General features: G+C 45.8%; 1 protein-coding gene across 1 annotated transcript; it reads right to left on the reverse strand.

Annotated features, from left to right (window-relative positions):
• Positions 1–265: 265 nt before the first annotated feature.
• On the reverse strand, positions 266–7,055 carry LOC308623874 (HLA class II histocompatibility antigen, DM beta chain). Its single transcript, XM_081246652.1, has 6 exons — positions 6,809–7,055; positions 5,684–5,965; positions 4,142–4,426; positions 2,598–2,714; positions 2,212–2,247; positions 266–1,849 (listed from the first exon to the last, which is right to left on the reverse strand). Exons 1-6 carry the CDS (start codon positions 6,861–6,863, stop codon positions 1,833–1,835), a joined length of 792 nt encoding a protein of 263 aa, XP_081102778.1. The 5' UTR covers positions 6,864–7,055; the 3' UTR covers positions 266–1,832.
• Between the last annotated feature and the right edge of the window lie 10,077 nt (positions 7,056–17,132).

Below are 17,132 nucleotides of genomic sequence, written 5' to 3' on the forward strand. Positions count from 1 at the left end.
GCACCAGCTTGGATATCAAGTCTGTATGAACAGTGTTATCCCCACACTTCTCCAGGCCTCCATCAGCACAGAAACTGTGCAAGGAGGAAGGGTCCCAGTCCCCATGACCACCCTCCCACCCACCCACACAAACAACCATGGAGACAACAATGCAGGAAGATTCCACACACCGTCTGTCTTCTGACCCCTTCCCCCAGCTCATCAGATTCTGCTCTTATGTGTTCTTACATAGACACCCACACACATGCATCCCTAACCCCTTGTTCTCCCTCCACAATTCTCTGTTAGGCTAAACTCCTCCAGTACTTACCTTCATTTCTGGTTCCTTTCGGTTGCCTAGTCTAGTATCTAACTCTCATTCCAAAGACAATGCCACCTGTGTCGAGCAGGTGTCGCCCTTCACTGGGAACGAAGAGCACCTCTCTTCCGCTGTGTGAAATCCAGCCCCCAAGGATGGATCCCCCCTTGGGTTTGGGGTGGAAGGGAATGTAAAGGGGGCTCTGAAGAGTGGTGTGCTCGACAGCATGAGGGTCCTCAGAATACAGCAGCCTAGTTACTTCCAACTCAGGTAGATAGACATCCTATAGAGAATTTGCTGTTTAACCTTGGACAAGTTATTTAACCTCTCTGAACCTCACGTTCATCTGTGACTCAGAGGGAGACCATCCTTCCTTACCGGGTGATTGTGGAGAATGAATGAGATACAACATAAAGCACTTAGCCCAGTGCCTAGGTCGTGATAAGCACTCGAGTTACGGTCCCCTTTCCCACATAGGTTATGGAAGAAATAACTGCCCAGAACTCAGATCAGAAATTGAGCTCTGCCCCTTGAATACTGACTATCTGAGGGTCTGTGTCAGAGTTGTGATGAGGATCAGATGAAACAATGCATGTAAAGCACCTAGCAGAGCACCTGGCCCAGAAAGTTGTGACTGATATGTCACGAGTGTGGGCTGGCTGTGTGCCAGGTAATGTTCTCAGCCATTTACAAGTATGAACTCATTTAATCCTCATTAAGATCCCTTATGAGGTCAGAAAACTGTTAACCCCCTCCTATTCCTGACTCTGTGACTCCATTCCACCACAGTTTATTACCTTCTTATGAATTATCCATCAGGAAACTGTCCCCAGTTCTGACATGTCTAGATGGGAAAATGGGAGGAAACACTGACTCCTCGACTGCAGTAGGAGAGGGAATCAAGCCCAGCCCCTAACTGCCTACAGTCCCTCCTCAGGGCCTCAAGAAAAAGCATGGAAAAAGCTGTATTTCCACCAGAGTTTATTCCTCAGAGACGATCACCAGCGACTCATGCCTCTGTGGCACAGGGGGCCCCCAAGAGGGCCTTTGACCTTCCTCCCCAGATTATATTCACCCCAGATACGTAGCCTTGGGCTCTACCTATGGACCACAGCTTGGTTACAGAATATTCCCAGGAATGAGTTCCCCAAGTTGTAAGCTTTACATAGCAGGGACTGGGAAATTCAAAGAATCAAATAGAGAAACCACAGGATCCAAGAAAATGTGGAAGCTTGGAGGGGTTGGAGGAGCACAGCAGCATCCTTAAGAGTTTGAATCTCGGGGCTTCCCTGGTGGCGCAGCGGTTGAGAATCCGCCTGCCGATGCAGGGGACACGGGTTTGTGCCCCAGTCCAGGAAGATCCCACATGCCGCGGAGCGACTAGGCCCGTGAGCCATGGCCGCTGGCCTGCGAGTCCGGAGCCTGTGCTCCGCAACTGGAGAGGCCACAACAGTGAGAGGCCCGCATACCATGGGAAAAAAAAAAAAAGAGTTTGAATCTCCTCACGTGGAGAGGAAGTTGTAGGATTCTGCCTCTAGGAAATGTGCTGACCTGCAGAAGAAATGAAAACAAGATAATAAAGCTCCAAACCAACTTGACCCCTATAACCATCGTTTGTCCCTATAACCAGCCATGCCAGAGCTTTTAATACAGTGATATGGAAAATTCTAGATCACCAAACACTAAGGAGCCACCTTCAGACACTCCGTTGGGTAGAAGAGAAGGGGGTAGGTGCTCCTCCCTTCTGTTCCTGATCCCAGCAACGGCAGCTTCAATCACATTGTCAGCCCGAGCCTGTGGAAGCTCACCCCCTCTCCAAATATCAGCACCATTAGCTGAACCCAACAGTGACTCCCTCTAACTTTCACCCCCTTCAAAGGACCAGCAGGCAGACAGACCAACAGACATGTTACCTTCTGGATAATTGGACCCTGGGAGGAAAACGTAGCCTAGGAGAAGAAAATATTTGAGTGGAGGACAGTTAGTTAGTGGATAAAAGTCTCTCGTATTATTCACAGCCAATGGGGTAGCCATGCGAGAAACAGTCACAAACAGAAAGTGAACAGAGGGACTTCCCTGGTGGTCCAGTGGTTAAGACTCTGTGCTCCCAATGCAGGGGGCCCAGGTTCGATCCCTGACCAGGGAACTAGAGACTGCATGCTGCAACTAAGAGTCCGCATGCCTCAACTAAAGATCTCCCATGCTGGAACTAAGACCCAACAAAGCCAAATAAAAAAATTTTTTTTAATTTTTTAAAGTGAGCAGAGGTTGGGATTGAGAGTTCAGGAGGGTCACTCACCAGAGGGGGCAGCTCTCCGCCAGCTGAGCAAACCAAGAGAGAAGATGATGAGGCCCAGGCCCAGAGTCACAGCACACGCGGAAACCTTTACTGTCTGCACTGGCGATAGCCCAGGAGCTGCGGAAATAGAAACTTACTAGAACCAATTTCTCTTGCTCATTCCCAGAGCAATTTCATTTACTGCGACCTCCACCTCAGGTTCAAAGGTGCTTTATCCAGACCCCACGGGTCTAGCTCACACCAATCCAGGCCCAAGGAAGTGGCCTTTCCTCAAAACCCCCATCCTGTGGGTCTCTACTCCTGTGGTTCCCTGGGGAGCCACTCTCCCTGAGTTAGTACCCCCGCTTCCAGGTCCTCTCTAAGATGGTGGGGCCTCTCAAGGCATCCCGTATTCTTCCTTCACCCCAACAGCACCCTCACTGAGGAATACAGCGTTCCCCATCCCTCTCTCCATTTGCCTGTGGTGACAATACTTGCTCCCTTGACCATTCTATCTGAGCATTTTCCTATGAAATTGTCTTTCCGCCTTTCCTAACTTTCCAAGGTTTAATTTCATGAGTTATCCAAGTACTTATGTGTCTCCTACCTGCCCACTTCCAGATTTGAGTCCTTCCAGAACCTGTCTCCACCCCCCTCCACAGCTCTCACTTCCTGGAGCTGGCCCTAGTCTGAATCCTGTCCCCAACCCGGATTCCTTTCCTTTAACTACTTCCAATCCTGGGGTTCAAACAATGGTGACTGGCTTTATGCAGTAGCCCCCAAGCGTGTACACCAAAGTGTCTGCCAGCCCTGGCTTCTTCCTCCCAGATAGAGCAGCCCCAATTCAGTACGGCCCCCAGACCGAGAGAGTCCCCTTTCTTCCGTGACCTTCTTTATTTCTCCAACTCCCATTCCTGACCTGACAACAGAATAGCGGAAATCCGAGAATGCTAGAATATTGCATCACCATTTTGGCTTCTGAAAATATGGTTACCAAATCGACATCCTCTTTTCAGTACAGTCAGGCTCCTCTCCCACCCTCAGAGAAGCACATAACACCAACCACAGCACCATAGCAACAGCAACAGGAACTCTTGTTATGCATGCAGGATCTTCCCCGACCAGGAATCGAACCCCGTGACTCCTGCACTGGAAGCTCGGAGTCTTAACCACTGGACCGCTGGGGAAGTCCAACAATAACTAACTCTTTCCGTGTCTGTATCCCCTGGCCCCATCTCTGGTCGTGAACCCTCCGTAAGTTTCTCCAGACTCACTCTTTCTCAGCATCTCCCTCTCTCTCCTGTACCGTGGAGGACCTCTCTACATCCCATTCCCTCTGCCAAAATATTGGTGTTCTTTTTACAACCACCCACTTGAAGTAGCTCTTTGCTTTTTTTTTTTTTTTTTTTTTGGCCACGCTGCACAGCATGTAGGGTCTCAGTTTCCCGACAAGGGATGGAACCCGTGTCCCCCGCAAGGGAAGCGTGGAGTCCTAACTGGACCGCCAGGGAATGACAATAGTTCTTTGCTTTAACGCTAATTCCTCCCACCTGCCCCACACTTACTCCAGTCCTGAAGGATGGGTTCAAGAGTGCCACTGTGCTCTACCACACAGGTGTAGGTGTCCCCAAAAGAGGGGGTTGTGGCCAAATGGGAGACGGTCTGGTATGTCCAGTCTCCGTTGGGCTGGGCGATCTTATAGGTGCTGCTGTGAGGGAGGACCAGCTGCCCGTTCTTCCTCCACGTGATGGTCACATCAGCTGGATAGAAGCCCCACACGTAGCAGGCCAGCATCACAGTCTCCCTTGTGTTAAAAGGAGTGGTTTTAGCTACTTGCACAGATGGCGGTCCTGCAGAGGAGGAAAAAAGAGTCACGAAGGAGGGCAACATTCTGGCTTTTCCTCCAACCTGGTTTCTTTCCTACTTGAATTCTTCCTGGATTTTGCCCACCGACCTTCCCGACCCCCACCTCATTCCCACATGCATCCCTTTGAAAATGAGGAGTTAGAATGTACTCCTGCTTCACTCTTTCTTGTCTCCCATTTCATCACTGCTCCTTCCTTTCTTTTTCCTCCAAAATGATATTTGTTCACAATAAGTAGAAGCCAGGGCTGAACTGCAGGCTGTTTCAGAAGTTATTGTATTCATTTCAAGTGCATAAGTGAATTGTCATCCAGAGTTATAGTGGGGGGTTTGCAAAAGTAGGAAAACACCCTTGTCCTCAAATCTCATTGAACAAATTGACTTGATAAAGAAAGCCTTTTTCTTTTCCTTGAATAGTTTAAGGAAACAAGACTAACTCAGGACTAGCTCTCCTAAATTTGGACGAGGGGATCCTAATTCATGAGATCATTCATGTTGCCATCTTTTAATAGTTTATTCTTCTAGGTGACCCTTCCGCTTGCTTGGGTGTTTTTCAAACAAAATCTTCAATAAAAATCCAAGATATTGTGTTAAAATACAGATTCCAGAGCCTGCATCCCTGGATATTTTCATCCAACAGATCTGTAGTGGTTCTCAAGGGCTTGTGTTTTTAACAAGCACCTTCCCCAGGCAATTCTGAGAAATCACATCTTAAGACACAATACTCTGTACGATAGAGAACTTCAAGTTTTCTTTTAAAAATGTCAAGTCATTCTCAATGCAACTGATTAAGGGTGAGAGAGTTTGCATCAGAATCCCCTGGGAGGTTTTCCAAATATTCCCATGCCTGGGCCTGTCTCAGACCTGGGACACCAGAACCTGGGCTACAGTGGCATGAGCATTTTGGGAAGAGCCATTCTGGTTATTCTGACAGTTCAACCACTGGTTGAACTTGGATCTGCCTCCTGAGATGCCCTAAGTTGAAGGAAAACTAGCTGACTCTCCCCACGATAACTCCTCACCGGCTCAAACATCACCTCCCCTTTTTCATTCCTGCCCTACCCCTGTCAACCACCTTGTGTCCTCGTAAGGGTCAACCCTCCCTCTTTTTACATCCCAGGTCCTCCGATTTTCTGCTTCTTTCCTGCCCACAGCTCAAACCCCTTGCAGGTGAGGGACCCTTCTTGGCCTCCCCTCTCCTAACTGTGCTCCCTAACCTTCCCTCTGCTCCCTTCTCTCCTTACGTGTCCTGTGGGTCAGAGATCTCCAGAAGTGCTGGGTGTGTGTGGCACAGTCCTGCAGCCCGTTGGATAAGCGTTGGATCAGGCTTTCCTTATGGTTGAGGTAATCTGAGAGATATTTGGCCAAGCCGTTCAGTACCCCAAATTCACAAGGGACCATACTGGCCTGCAGGGGATCCCAGCAGGTCAGTAAATCCTTGTTGAAGGAGATACAATATGTGAACTCTTTTGGAGTCCCATCGTCATCCAGCAGACAGGTGCTTTCCACGTGGGCCACAAAGCCTCCTGCAGGAGCCAGAGAAGGGGGATAGGTCAGAGTCCTCTGCAGGAGCCCAAGCCTCAGTTACACCTGGTGAGTGGGGCACAGGTTTCCCGACTGAGGCAGCATCTGCTGACCAAGCTCATGGACCAGAGTCTCTGAGAGCCCCGATTAAGGGCATAGATGGTCCTAGCAGAGAAGTTTCTAGATCCCATTTTCTCTTTATGTGAGACTAAGCATGGGGACACAAGTAGCCCAAAATTATTTGCATGTTTAAACACAACAATTTACCCAGGATAAGACCTTCAGTAAGGCCAGCGATCGAGTGAGAAAAGGGGTCAAAAGAAAGAGTCAGCCTTGTTCTGTGCTGGACACATTATTAAATATTCGTGCCACATGTATTTCTGAAGCACTCGCTGTGTGCTTGGCACCGTGCTAGGAGCTGGGGATGCAGCATTCAACTGGGCAGATATCGTCTTTGCCTACTTTCCAACAGGAAATGTCTATTACACGAATAATTATACAGCTTAATAACGTTAAAATTGCTACACAGAAAAACAACAAGGTCCTACTGTGTAGCACAGGGAACTATAGTCAATAGCCTGGGATAAACCATAATGGAAAAGAATATTAAAAAAGAACGTATACATGTGTATAACTGAGTCCCTTTGCTGTACAGCAGAAATTAACACAACATTGTAAATCAACTAAACTTCAATAAAAAAATAAATTTAAAAAATTGCTACAAAAGTACAGCACAAAGTGCTATGGGAGTATGTAATAGGGAGACAGAATAGTTTGGGGTATCCGAATCCAATAACACACTGAACACCCTACCCAAAGGGAGCAGAGGAAGGGAGGGTCCTTACCTGCTCCGGTGCAGCCCAGGCTGAGGCCCAGCAGCAGCGGCAGGAGGGCAGTCATGTTCTCCTCGGGGGAGACACGGAGAATCCCGTTCCCTGGACCAGCTCTTCCAGGGGCCCTGGGTCCTTGCCTGCCCGAGAAGTCCCAGCCTGGGTAGATGATCTCCAAACACTGAGTGGGAATATGGTATTTCCGGGGCCCCTCGATGCTCTCTAAATGAGCGATTTGGAGCTACCAAGCCCCTAGATACTATACCTGTTCCTTACCTGGTCATCTAACTCAGTGTCCCAAACTGAGAACTGTCAGATTGGCTAAGTAGGCGGGGACAAGTGTAGAGACAAATCGCTGAGCGCCTCAGCCCAGCATCATCAGTTACTAGGTAAATCTCATCCTGCCCTGGGCTTTTAACAACTGGTCTCTTAACTCTCCTAAGGAACAGTCTGTAGGTGGATTTCCCTAGCTCAGTGGAGAGAATAAACCCAATATTCCCAAGATGTATGCAGCCTAAACTGCCCACTGGTTTAACTGTTTCCGCTCAAGGCCCTCCTCAAAGACTGGGGACTAGGTAACCTCTCTTGCTCCTTTAAGGGAAGTTACTTGGGAATTCATCCCTTGATTACATATTCCTTGGTCTGTCCTGTCACCCAGGAAACAGGCAGACAAGGGGCCCTTCTGGGGCATGTGGTAGAGGCAGGGCTGCTAAGGAAGGAGATGTAGGGAGAGTGCAATTAGCTGGCCTCAAAACAAGACTGCAGAAGAGAAGCAGCTCCTAAGAGATCAGGGCCACAGCCCTGAAAAATCCCTCCCTGGGCTTCCATTGCTTCATCTGTCCTAGCCAGATGAGCTTCATTTTCTCCTTTCTGCTTTCCTAAGCCAGAAACCCGAACCCCCTACCCCCTGAACCATCTCAGAGCAGACCGCAGGGCAATACCACTTAACCCCCTTGATAATTAGCTGGTGATGGGCCAATGCCCAAAGCTCACTGGTGTCCCCCAAACTCAAAACTCCCTATGTGTTTCCCCCACAGGTCCCATCTGTCCTGGGGCAGGTCCCCACGTTATGAAGCCACTAGAAAAGTGAGATAAAACATCCCTACTTTTCTTCCCCAGGAAAAGACAAATTTTAAATAACAATTCATTCTCATTGTGAACTATAGGATTGATAGATTTTTCCATTACAAATGTAAAACCCTAAATTGGTTTCTCTGTGTTCCCCACTAGGCTTCATGGCTGCCTCTCCTCACCTTGCTTTCTTTTTAAAAAATATTTATTTATTTTTTTTAGGTGCACCAGGTCTTAGTTGCGGCACATGGGATCTTCGTTGCCACATGTGGGATCTTTTTAGTTGTGGCATGCAGGACCTATTTCCCTGACCAGGGATCGAACCCGGGCCCCCTGCACTGGGGGCGTGGAGTCTTAACTGCTGCACCACCAGGGAAGTCCAAGCAAGTTTCACCTTGCTTTCTGAAAGCTCTTGAATTTGACTTGATAGTGAGCTAAATAAAAGAGGATTAGGAGGGAAGCCCTTGACACCACATTTACCTGTCCTCCTTCCAAGTCCCTGACCCCCAGAGAATCTAATATTTATGAAGAAAAAAGGAAGGGGGGGAAGCTTACCCCCAAGATGAAAACATACATGAATATCAAGAACAAAAGAGTTGTTTTGTATAACTAGTTGAGCTTCACTGAAGCTCTGCCCACGTTCCCCCACACACACATACACTCAGCCCCACCTGGGTTATACTGCTACACTTGAACTTTTCTAATGAACCATTAAGGGTGTTGAATGGGCAGAAAATGGAGGAGGGGGGAGTCCAAAATTTGTTAAGCTACTTTGTGACAGATACTATGCTAAGTCAATCCTTTACATGCTATCTCATTTAATCTTAAAAGATCTGTTGGGCTTCCCTGGTGGCTCAGTGGTTGAGAGTCTGCCTGCCCATGCAGGGGACACGGGTTCATGCCCCGGTGAGGGAAGATCCCACATGCCGCGGAGCGGCTGGGCACATGAGCCATGGCCGTTGAGCCTGCGCGTCTGGAGCCTGTGCTCCGCGGCGGGAGAGGCCACAGCAGTGAGAGGCCCGCGTACTGCAAAAAAAAAAAAAAAAAAAAAAAGACCTGTTAATGGTCCTCATTTTACAGTTTGGAAAACAGATCCAAAGATTCACACCCCAGGTCTCGAGGTACACACACACACACTTGAGTGTGCCCACACACTCACTACATCCTGGGACTGAGATGACCCAAGTAAAGGTAACTCGTGGAGGCCTCCGCTGAGAAAAGGAAAAAGGGAAAAGCCACCCCAATCCTTCTGAGTCTTATCTTTCTGATGCTCAGAGTTCCTCCTGCTCTTAGAACCCGTGTCTCTTCCACTTTTTCTTTTGACAGTCTCAAAACTGTGAATTCTCCTTCACACACGCTCACTCCCCCCTTACGTCTCTCCTCCTCCCTCCAGGTAGGCAGTGAACCTAACCTCAGGAACCAGGTCTTGGGATCCTTTTCAAGGTCCCCAAAGCCCGCCTGGCACAGGAATGCTTTCCACACAAGAGGGCCTGTGTGGCCCTCCGCCAGCTCCCTGAGGCTCAGCAAGCTCCCTCTCATGTCTGGCTCTCTGCTCGGGCAGCCAAAGGAGATGTGAAACCTTCCATAAGGCAGCAGCAGGAAATGTAGACAATTTCACTTCTCTACTAATGAGAAGACTGAGGGTGATTTTTAGAATCAAACTGGACAGGAAAACCCAGAGACCTGTGCTCAGCGAAGTGGTTTCTTCCTTCCCCTCTTCCTCCTAACCCTACTTCTGTTGTTGTTGTTGTTGTTACAGACATAGCTCTGTCCCCCACTTCTAGTCAACCCCAAAGAATGTTTCAACTGTCCTGTGCATTGTTGGTGATTGGATAACTATTTATGTAACACCCAGGACTGAAGTTGGGGAACCCCAGGCAGCTTCCCATATGCTGTCCCTCTTTTACTGCCACTACACAAGGGCCCAAAGAGTGAGTCCCCTCCTTGCCTGCTGCCTCTTCTGCTAAGCTGGCCACCATAGGCCAGAAGTGGACTGACCATGGTGTTTACCTGCAAAGCATTACAGGGACTCCCAAGAGCTAAGAGATGTGGGCTCCGTTCCCATGTCATTCACTTACAGCTCGGTTGGGGAGTGAGAAGAAATATCTAGAAAGAGAAGAGTTTATGTTAATGCAAATAAGCAATCAGGCCAGCGGACTTAAAAGAGAAAAGAGAAGACATTGTGTGTTTGGTGGACAGGAAGTCCTCTCCATTGAGGGGGACTGGAAGTGGGCTGGATCCGTGTTGGAGAGGAGGAAGGCAGTTGGCATCCCGGTCCTGGCATATAACCACATGAGTTGGGCAATGTTATAAGGTGCTGTTGGGTCCAGGTGCTACCTGGACTGACAAAAACAAAAATGAACTACAATGACATCATTGGCACCTTGAAAGAAGTCAGGAATGTGGTCTTATGCTTTTTCGAGAGTATGGCCATAATAAAAAATCTCTTCTAGGTCCTTCCTAACATCCCTTCCTGTATGTTCACAGGTTCCTCTTCTGGACGGATAGTGTGGTTTTTTATATATATATAAATTTATTTATTTTATTTTATTTATTTTTGGCTGCGTTGGGTCTTCGTTGCTGCGCATGGGCTTTCTCTAGTTGCAACCAGTGGGGGCTGCTCTTTGTTGCGGTGCGCGAGCTTCTCATTGCAGTGGCTTCTCCTTTTTGTGGAGCACGGGCTCTAGGCACGCAGGCTTCAGCAGTTGCAGCACGCGAGCTTAGTAGTTGTGGCTCATGGGCTCTAGAGCGCAGGCTCAGAAGCTGTGGCGCACAGGCTTAGTTGCTCCAAGGCATGTGGGATCTTCCCCGACCAGGGCTCAAACCCGTGACCCCTGCATTGGCAGGTGGATTCTTAACCACTGCACCATGAGGGAAGTCCTGGACAGATGGTTTTAACTCAAGCCTCCATTTTATAAACTCAAAAATTGTTCAACTTGTCCATCACTTGTAATTGAAAACCAAGAGCATGAGACCACATTTGTGACTTCCTTCAATGTCTTTTCAAAACTACACACTTCTGCACCCTATCAGGATTACATGACTTCCCAGTCTGTCCAACTTCACCCCCACCCACCTCCCACCTCTCCTCTCCTCGCTCTCCTTCTTCTCTGTTAGGATTCACTGCTCTAGACCCTGACCTTTGAGCTACAGTTGCTGTAACTAGTTCAACCTCCTTCTATCCTGCAGCCAGATTACTTGAACTACTAGCAGATATTTTACCTGATTTGCCACCACAACTCTTGAATCATGTTATTACCTCCCCATTTTAACTATGAGAAAATGGAGGCAGAGGGAGGTTAGTGACTGCCCAGCTTTACCCAGATAACAAGTAATAGCACCATGACTTGATTCTAAATTCTATAGTATAATAATATCTTAATAATCAGTTAGAAACTAATTGAAAATTGTCAGCCATTTATAATAGGAATTTTAAACCAAATATATTTAGAAATTAACATACAAAAGTATAAAAACTTTCTAGGAAAAAAAGGAAAGCTTTATATTAAAGTACATAAATGAAGACCTTAAGAAGTGAAGAGACATACCATATTCATGGATTAGGCATCCTAACATAATGAAGAAGTCACTTTCCCCCCATAGCTCTAACCAAAATCATAGCAGAATTTGGGGAGAACTTGACAAGCTGATTCTATAATGTACATGATAATAAAGTCCATAAGAATCTTAGACAATTTTGATAAAGAAGAGCAAAATGTGGTTTTCTGGGAGGTGAGGTGGCAAAGAAATGGAAACTAGCCCTACCAAATATTGAAACACAAAAAAACCCTAATAATTTAAACGTGATTAAGTGGACACAGGAACTGACAAACCAACTGAACTGAATAATCCAGAGACAAATCCATGCATATGGGGGAATTTGGCATAAAATTCCTGGGAATAAATCAAATATTTGATACATGGCATTAAAATCAATTTAGTGTTTGGAGAAAAAGAAAGTTGTAAACATACTCATACCATATGGAAAAACTCCAGATCAATAAAGATCTAACTGTGAAAGGAGAACAATAACCCTAATAGAAGAAAGCACAGTGAAATATCATATATGGCCAGATATAAGGCAAAGCTTTTTTACCTAAAATTATTCATCAGAAAAGAGAGAATTACCTTCTATATAAGCCCTTAAGTTTTTTTTCTTTCCAAGTTATGGCCACTCTCTCAAAGCCGTTTGGAGAAGATACATTATCCTAAAATGATTTCAATTAATAAATACATGAGGAACCTCCATACTGTTTTCCACAGTGGCTGCACCAATTTACATTCCTACCAACATTGCATAAGGATTCACCAACAGTACGGAGGTTCCTCAAAAAATTAAAAATTGAACTATTATGTGATCTAGCAATTCCACTTCTGGGTATTTACCCAAAGAAAGCAAAAACACTAACTCAAAAAATACATGCACCCATTTTCACTGAAGCATTATTTACTATATTTCTATAGTATAATAATATCTCTATAAATATGGAAACAATCTAATTATCCATCAATGCATAAATAAATCGTGGTGGGGCTTCCCTGGTGGCGCAGTGGTTGAGCGTCCGCCTGCCGATGTAGGGGACACGGGTTCGTGCCCCAGCCTGGGAGTATCCCACATGCTGTGGAGCAGCTGGGCCCATGAGCCATGGCCACTGAGCCTGCGTGTCCGGAGCCTGTGCTCCACAACGGGAGGGGCCACAGCAGTGAGAGGCCCGCGTACTGAAAAAAAAAAAAAAAAGAAATCGTGGTGTATACATACAATGGAATATTATTCAGCCATAAAAAAGAATGAAGTCTTGCCATTTGCAAAAACATGGATGGACTTCGAGGGCATTATGGGAAGTGAAATAAGTCAGAGAAAGAAAAATACTGTATAATCTCTCTTATATGTGGAATCTAAAACAAACAAACAAACGGGGACTTCCCCGGTGGCACGGTGGTTAAGAATCCGCCTGCCAACGCAGGGGACACTGGTCTAAGTCCTGGTCCGGGAAGATCCCACATGCCGCGGAGCAACTAAGCCTGTGCGCCACAACTACTGAGCCTGTGCTCTAGAGCCCGCAAGCCACAACTACTAAGCCCGTATGCCACAGCTACTGAAGCCTGCGCGCCTAGAGCCTGTGCTCCACAGAGAGAAGCCACCGCAGTGAGAAGCCCACGCACCTCAATGAAGAGTAGCCCCCGCTCGCCGCAACTAGAAAAAGCCCGCGTGCAGCAATGAAGACCCAATGCAGCCAAAAATAAATAAATAAATTTATAAACAAACAAACAAGCAAACGCAAACGAAAAAACAACCAAGCTTATAGAAACAGAAAACAGAACAGTTTCGTGGTTGCCAGAGACTGCCAGGGAGGGGTGGGCAGGTAGGAGAAATGAACAAACTGGTTTTGGTGGGTTTTTTAGTTTAAATAAATGGGTTTGTTTTTTAAATAAATCGAAGAATTTAGAAGTCATTAGCATAATCACAAATAAATACACAAGAATTAGAATAAAAATTGTTTTATGAAATGTGAAAAGTGGAAACAGCAATATGCCTACATTAAAATACTATGTTATAAAATATGTGATTTTAAATTTGTGAGTTAGTAACTAAATAAAGGCAGTTAGCAGACATTTGACTATTTGCCTATAACTTCTATATACCTAAAACTTTAAATTTTGAACTTGGTCAAAAATCTTGGGCTTCCCTGGTGGCGCAGTGGTTGAGAGTCCGCCTGCCGATGCAGGGGACACGGGTTCGTGCCCCGGTCTGGGAAGATCCCACATGCCGCAGAGCGGCTGGGCCCGTGAGCCATGGCTGCTGAGCCTGCGCATCCGGAGCCTGTGCTCTGCAAGGGGAGAGGCCACAACAGTGAGAGGCCCGCCTACCGCAAAAAAAAAAAAAAAAAAAAAAAAAAAAAAAAAAAAAAAATCTTTTAAAATATTCTCATTGAGAAAATGGAGACTCCCCTTATCACTTTATGTTCCAGCAAAAATTGTAACGTTACTGCCTTGGGGTTTGAAAGGATTTCTTAAGGTTATGAAAACACAAACCATATGGGTTTTGACTGTCAAAATGAAATCATTCTATTTGGGGAAAGAACCGTATACAAATTTAACTGATGAGCAGCCAAGTGGAAGAAGGCACTTGCAGTATTTATACTGACATAGGATTGCTATATAAAGTATTTCAGAAACCCCCATACATTCACAAGAAAAAGACATATTTAAGATAGATAAAAGATATGAATCAGCAATTCACAGAGAGATAAACCTATAAGACGATGTCCAGCCTCACTAGCAAGGAGAGAAAGGCAAGTTAAGTCCATTCTCAACGTCTGCATCTTTATTCCTGTCCTGCCCCTACGGGGAGGGGGAAGGGTAAGCTGGGATGAAGTGAGAGAGTGGCATGGACTTATATATACTACCAAATGTAAAATAGATAGCTAGTGGGAAGCAGCCGCATAGCACAGGGAGATCAGCTCGGTGCTTTGTGACCACCTAGAGGGGTGGGATAGGGAGGGTGGGAGGGAGACACAAGAGGGAGGGGATATGGTGATATATGTATATGTATAGCTGATACAATTTGTTATAAAGCAGAAACTAACACACCATTGTAAAGCAATTACACTCCAATAAAGATGTTAAAAAATAAAAATTTGGGGGCTTCCTTGGTGGCACAGTGGTTAAGAATCTGCCTGCCGATGCAGGAGACACAGGTTCGAGCCCTAGTCTGGGAAGATCCCACATGCCACGGAGCAACTGGGCCCGTGAGCCACAATTACTGAGCCTGTGTGTCTGGAGCCTGTGTTCCACAACAAGAGAGGCCACGATAGTGAGAGGCCTGCGCACCGCGATGAAGAGTGGCCCCCGCTTGCCGCAACTGGAGAAAGCCCTCACACAGAAACGAAGACCCAACACAGCCATAAATAAATAAATAAATAAATAAATAATTTAAAACGAATATCTGCTTAAAAAAATTAAATTAAATTAAAATTTAAAAAAAAATTTTAAAGCAAAAAACAACGTGAGACCACTTGACACCCACTGTATCGCCAACATTTGAAAGTCAAATAATTTCAAGTGTTAGTGACAATAAAGGAAAGTGAGAACGACCTTGCTCTGTTGGTGGGAGTGTAAACTGTTTATGATCCCTGAATCACTGTTATTACAAAGTAGTTGTATGAAAAAAAAAAACTAACACATAAACCAAGGCAGCATAGCACTGAGAGCAAGGTCTGGGTTGAGTGTGCCAAGTCTTGGAATTCCGAGTTCAGTCAAGGTCAGTCAGGGCTGGAGTATTAGGAACAGATTCATGGAAGAGGAGGCACTATTTTTTTTTTTTTTTATTAAAGGGGGGACACCAGACGAGAGAGGATCTGGAAGGCTTCCTGAGTATTATAAGTGACAGTATTATAGAATGCTTGATAGAGAGCATCTAACCTAAGCCCATCATTTTACAGATGAGGAGTTTGAGGCCCAGAGAGGGTGTGTGACTTGTCTAAGGTCACACAGCATAATAAAAGCAGTTTTGAGACTTCCTTGGTGGTCCAGTGGTTAGGACCACTGCGCTTTCACTGCTGAACGCCTGGGTTTAATCCCTTATTGGGGAAATAAGATCCCACAAGCTGTGCAGGGCAACCAATAAATAAATAAAAGCAGTTTTAAGGCTTGACTGGCAGGAAGTTTCTGGATAAGTTGGAAAATGGAGAGAGAGAAATCAGCAAGAACTAGAAAGCAATGAGACAGATGTAGAATGGTAAAGTGAAAAGAAAAGAAAAACATCTCAAAGGGAGAACATACAATACTTGAAGTTAAATTCAAAGTAGTTTCCAGAAAAAAAGTTAATGATGCTGCTAAATTCCCCAGTGAAAATCCTCGCTAAATTACTGAGCACCTTTTCTACATGCCAAACGCTGTTCTAAGCATTCTACAAGATGTTAATTTATTTAAGCCTCACAACAACCTTATTAAGGTGGGCACCATTGTTATCATCATCCTTTTACAGAAAATGGTACCAAGACACAGAAAGGTTAAGTAACTTGCCCAAGAGCACACAGCTAAAATTTGACAGTCACGATTGAACTCCCAGCAATTTGGTTCTGGACTCCGCACTCTTTTTTTAATAAATTTATTTGTTTTATTTATTTATTTTTGGCTGCATTGGGTCTTCGTTGTGGTGAGTGGGCTTCTCATTGTTGTGGCTTCTCTTGTTGCAGAGCACGGGCTCTAGGCATGTGGGCTTCAGTAGTTGTGTCATGTGGGCTCAGTAGTTGTGGCTCGCTGGCTCCAGAGCACAGGCTCAGTAATTGTGGCACACGGGCTTAGTTGCTCCGCGGCATGTGTGATCTTCCCGGACCAGGGATCGAACCTGTGTCCCCTGCATTGGCAGGCGGATTCTCAACCACTGCGCCACCAGGGAAGCCCTGGACTCCGCACTCTTAACCAGTACATGTGCTGCTCTTAGAAATGAGATGGTTCAGAGGAGATGCCAATTCCTGGGAAGAAGTGGATATTTTCCCTTAGATTAGATTCTGATATGATGCAAAGAACAGAGACTCTTGCACCGATACCAAAATAATTTCACTCTTCAACTTAATGCCACCCCCTCCTCCAAACACCAAGAAAAGCAAGAAACAAAGCACATGCAAAGGAAATTACCACTAGTAGACATATGCCCCCTGCCCCCACCATCCACCCAAGACAGCATCATCACAGTTCTCCTTGGATGGTCCACTCAGGCCAACGAACAGATCGTCTGAAAGGACACATGAATTCTGGGCCCTTCCAGGCTGTTCACGCTTCATTTCAAGAACTTTGGATTTTACTGTTTTCACAAAACCGGAATGACTGAGTTAGAATAGCATCTGAAGGCTTATTTTTCCATTATGAGCTCTTGTTTTCTCAGCTATGATGTAGGTTGAAGGCAGTTATATATTCCTCAAGGCAGCCTGTACTAGGCATAAACATTTTCACAAACAGTAAATTGCAAAAAAGACCCAAAAAAACCCGCAAGCAGCTTCCTCCACCATTTTGTGAGCAGATTATCAGAAAGTGGCTCTGCCTTCATTGCTCACATATTTTGCACAAACTGATAGGAGTAAAAGCCATCATGCTGTACTGAGACCAGGAAACGGGAATCAGCTGAGGAATTAGGGGTTTTCCCATTTCTCTCCCTAACGAGGGCAGATGTGTCAGGTTAAGGCTTGTTGAATTTGACATGACAACTTACTCAAGTTAAAATATCCAGAAATAAACATCATGAGTGAAAAAAGAAGCCACACGGATA

This window comes from Mesoplodon bidens (genome assembly GCF_964165515.1).
Source record: "Mesoplodon bidens genome assembly, chromosome: 10".
In the NCBI taxonomy this organism is placed as follows: Eukaryota; Metazoa; Chordata; class Mammalia; order Artiodactyla; family Ziphiidae; genus Mesoplodon; species Mesoplodon bidens.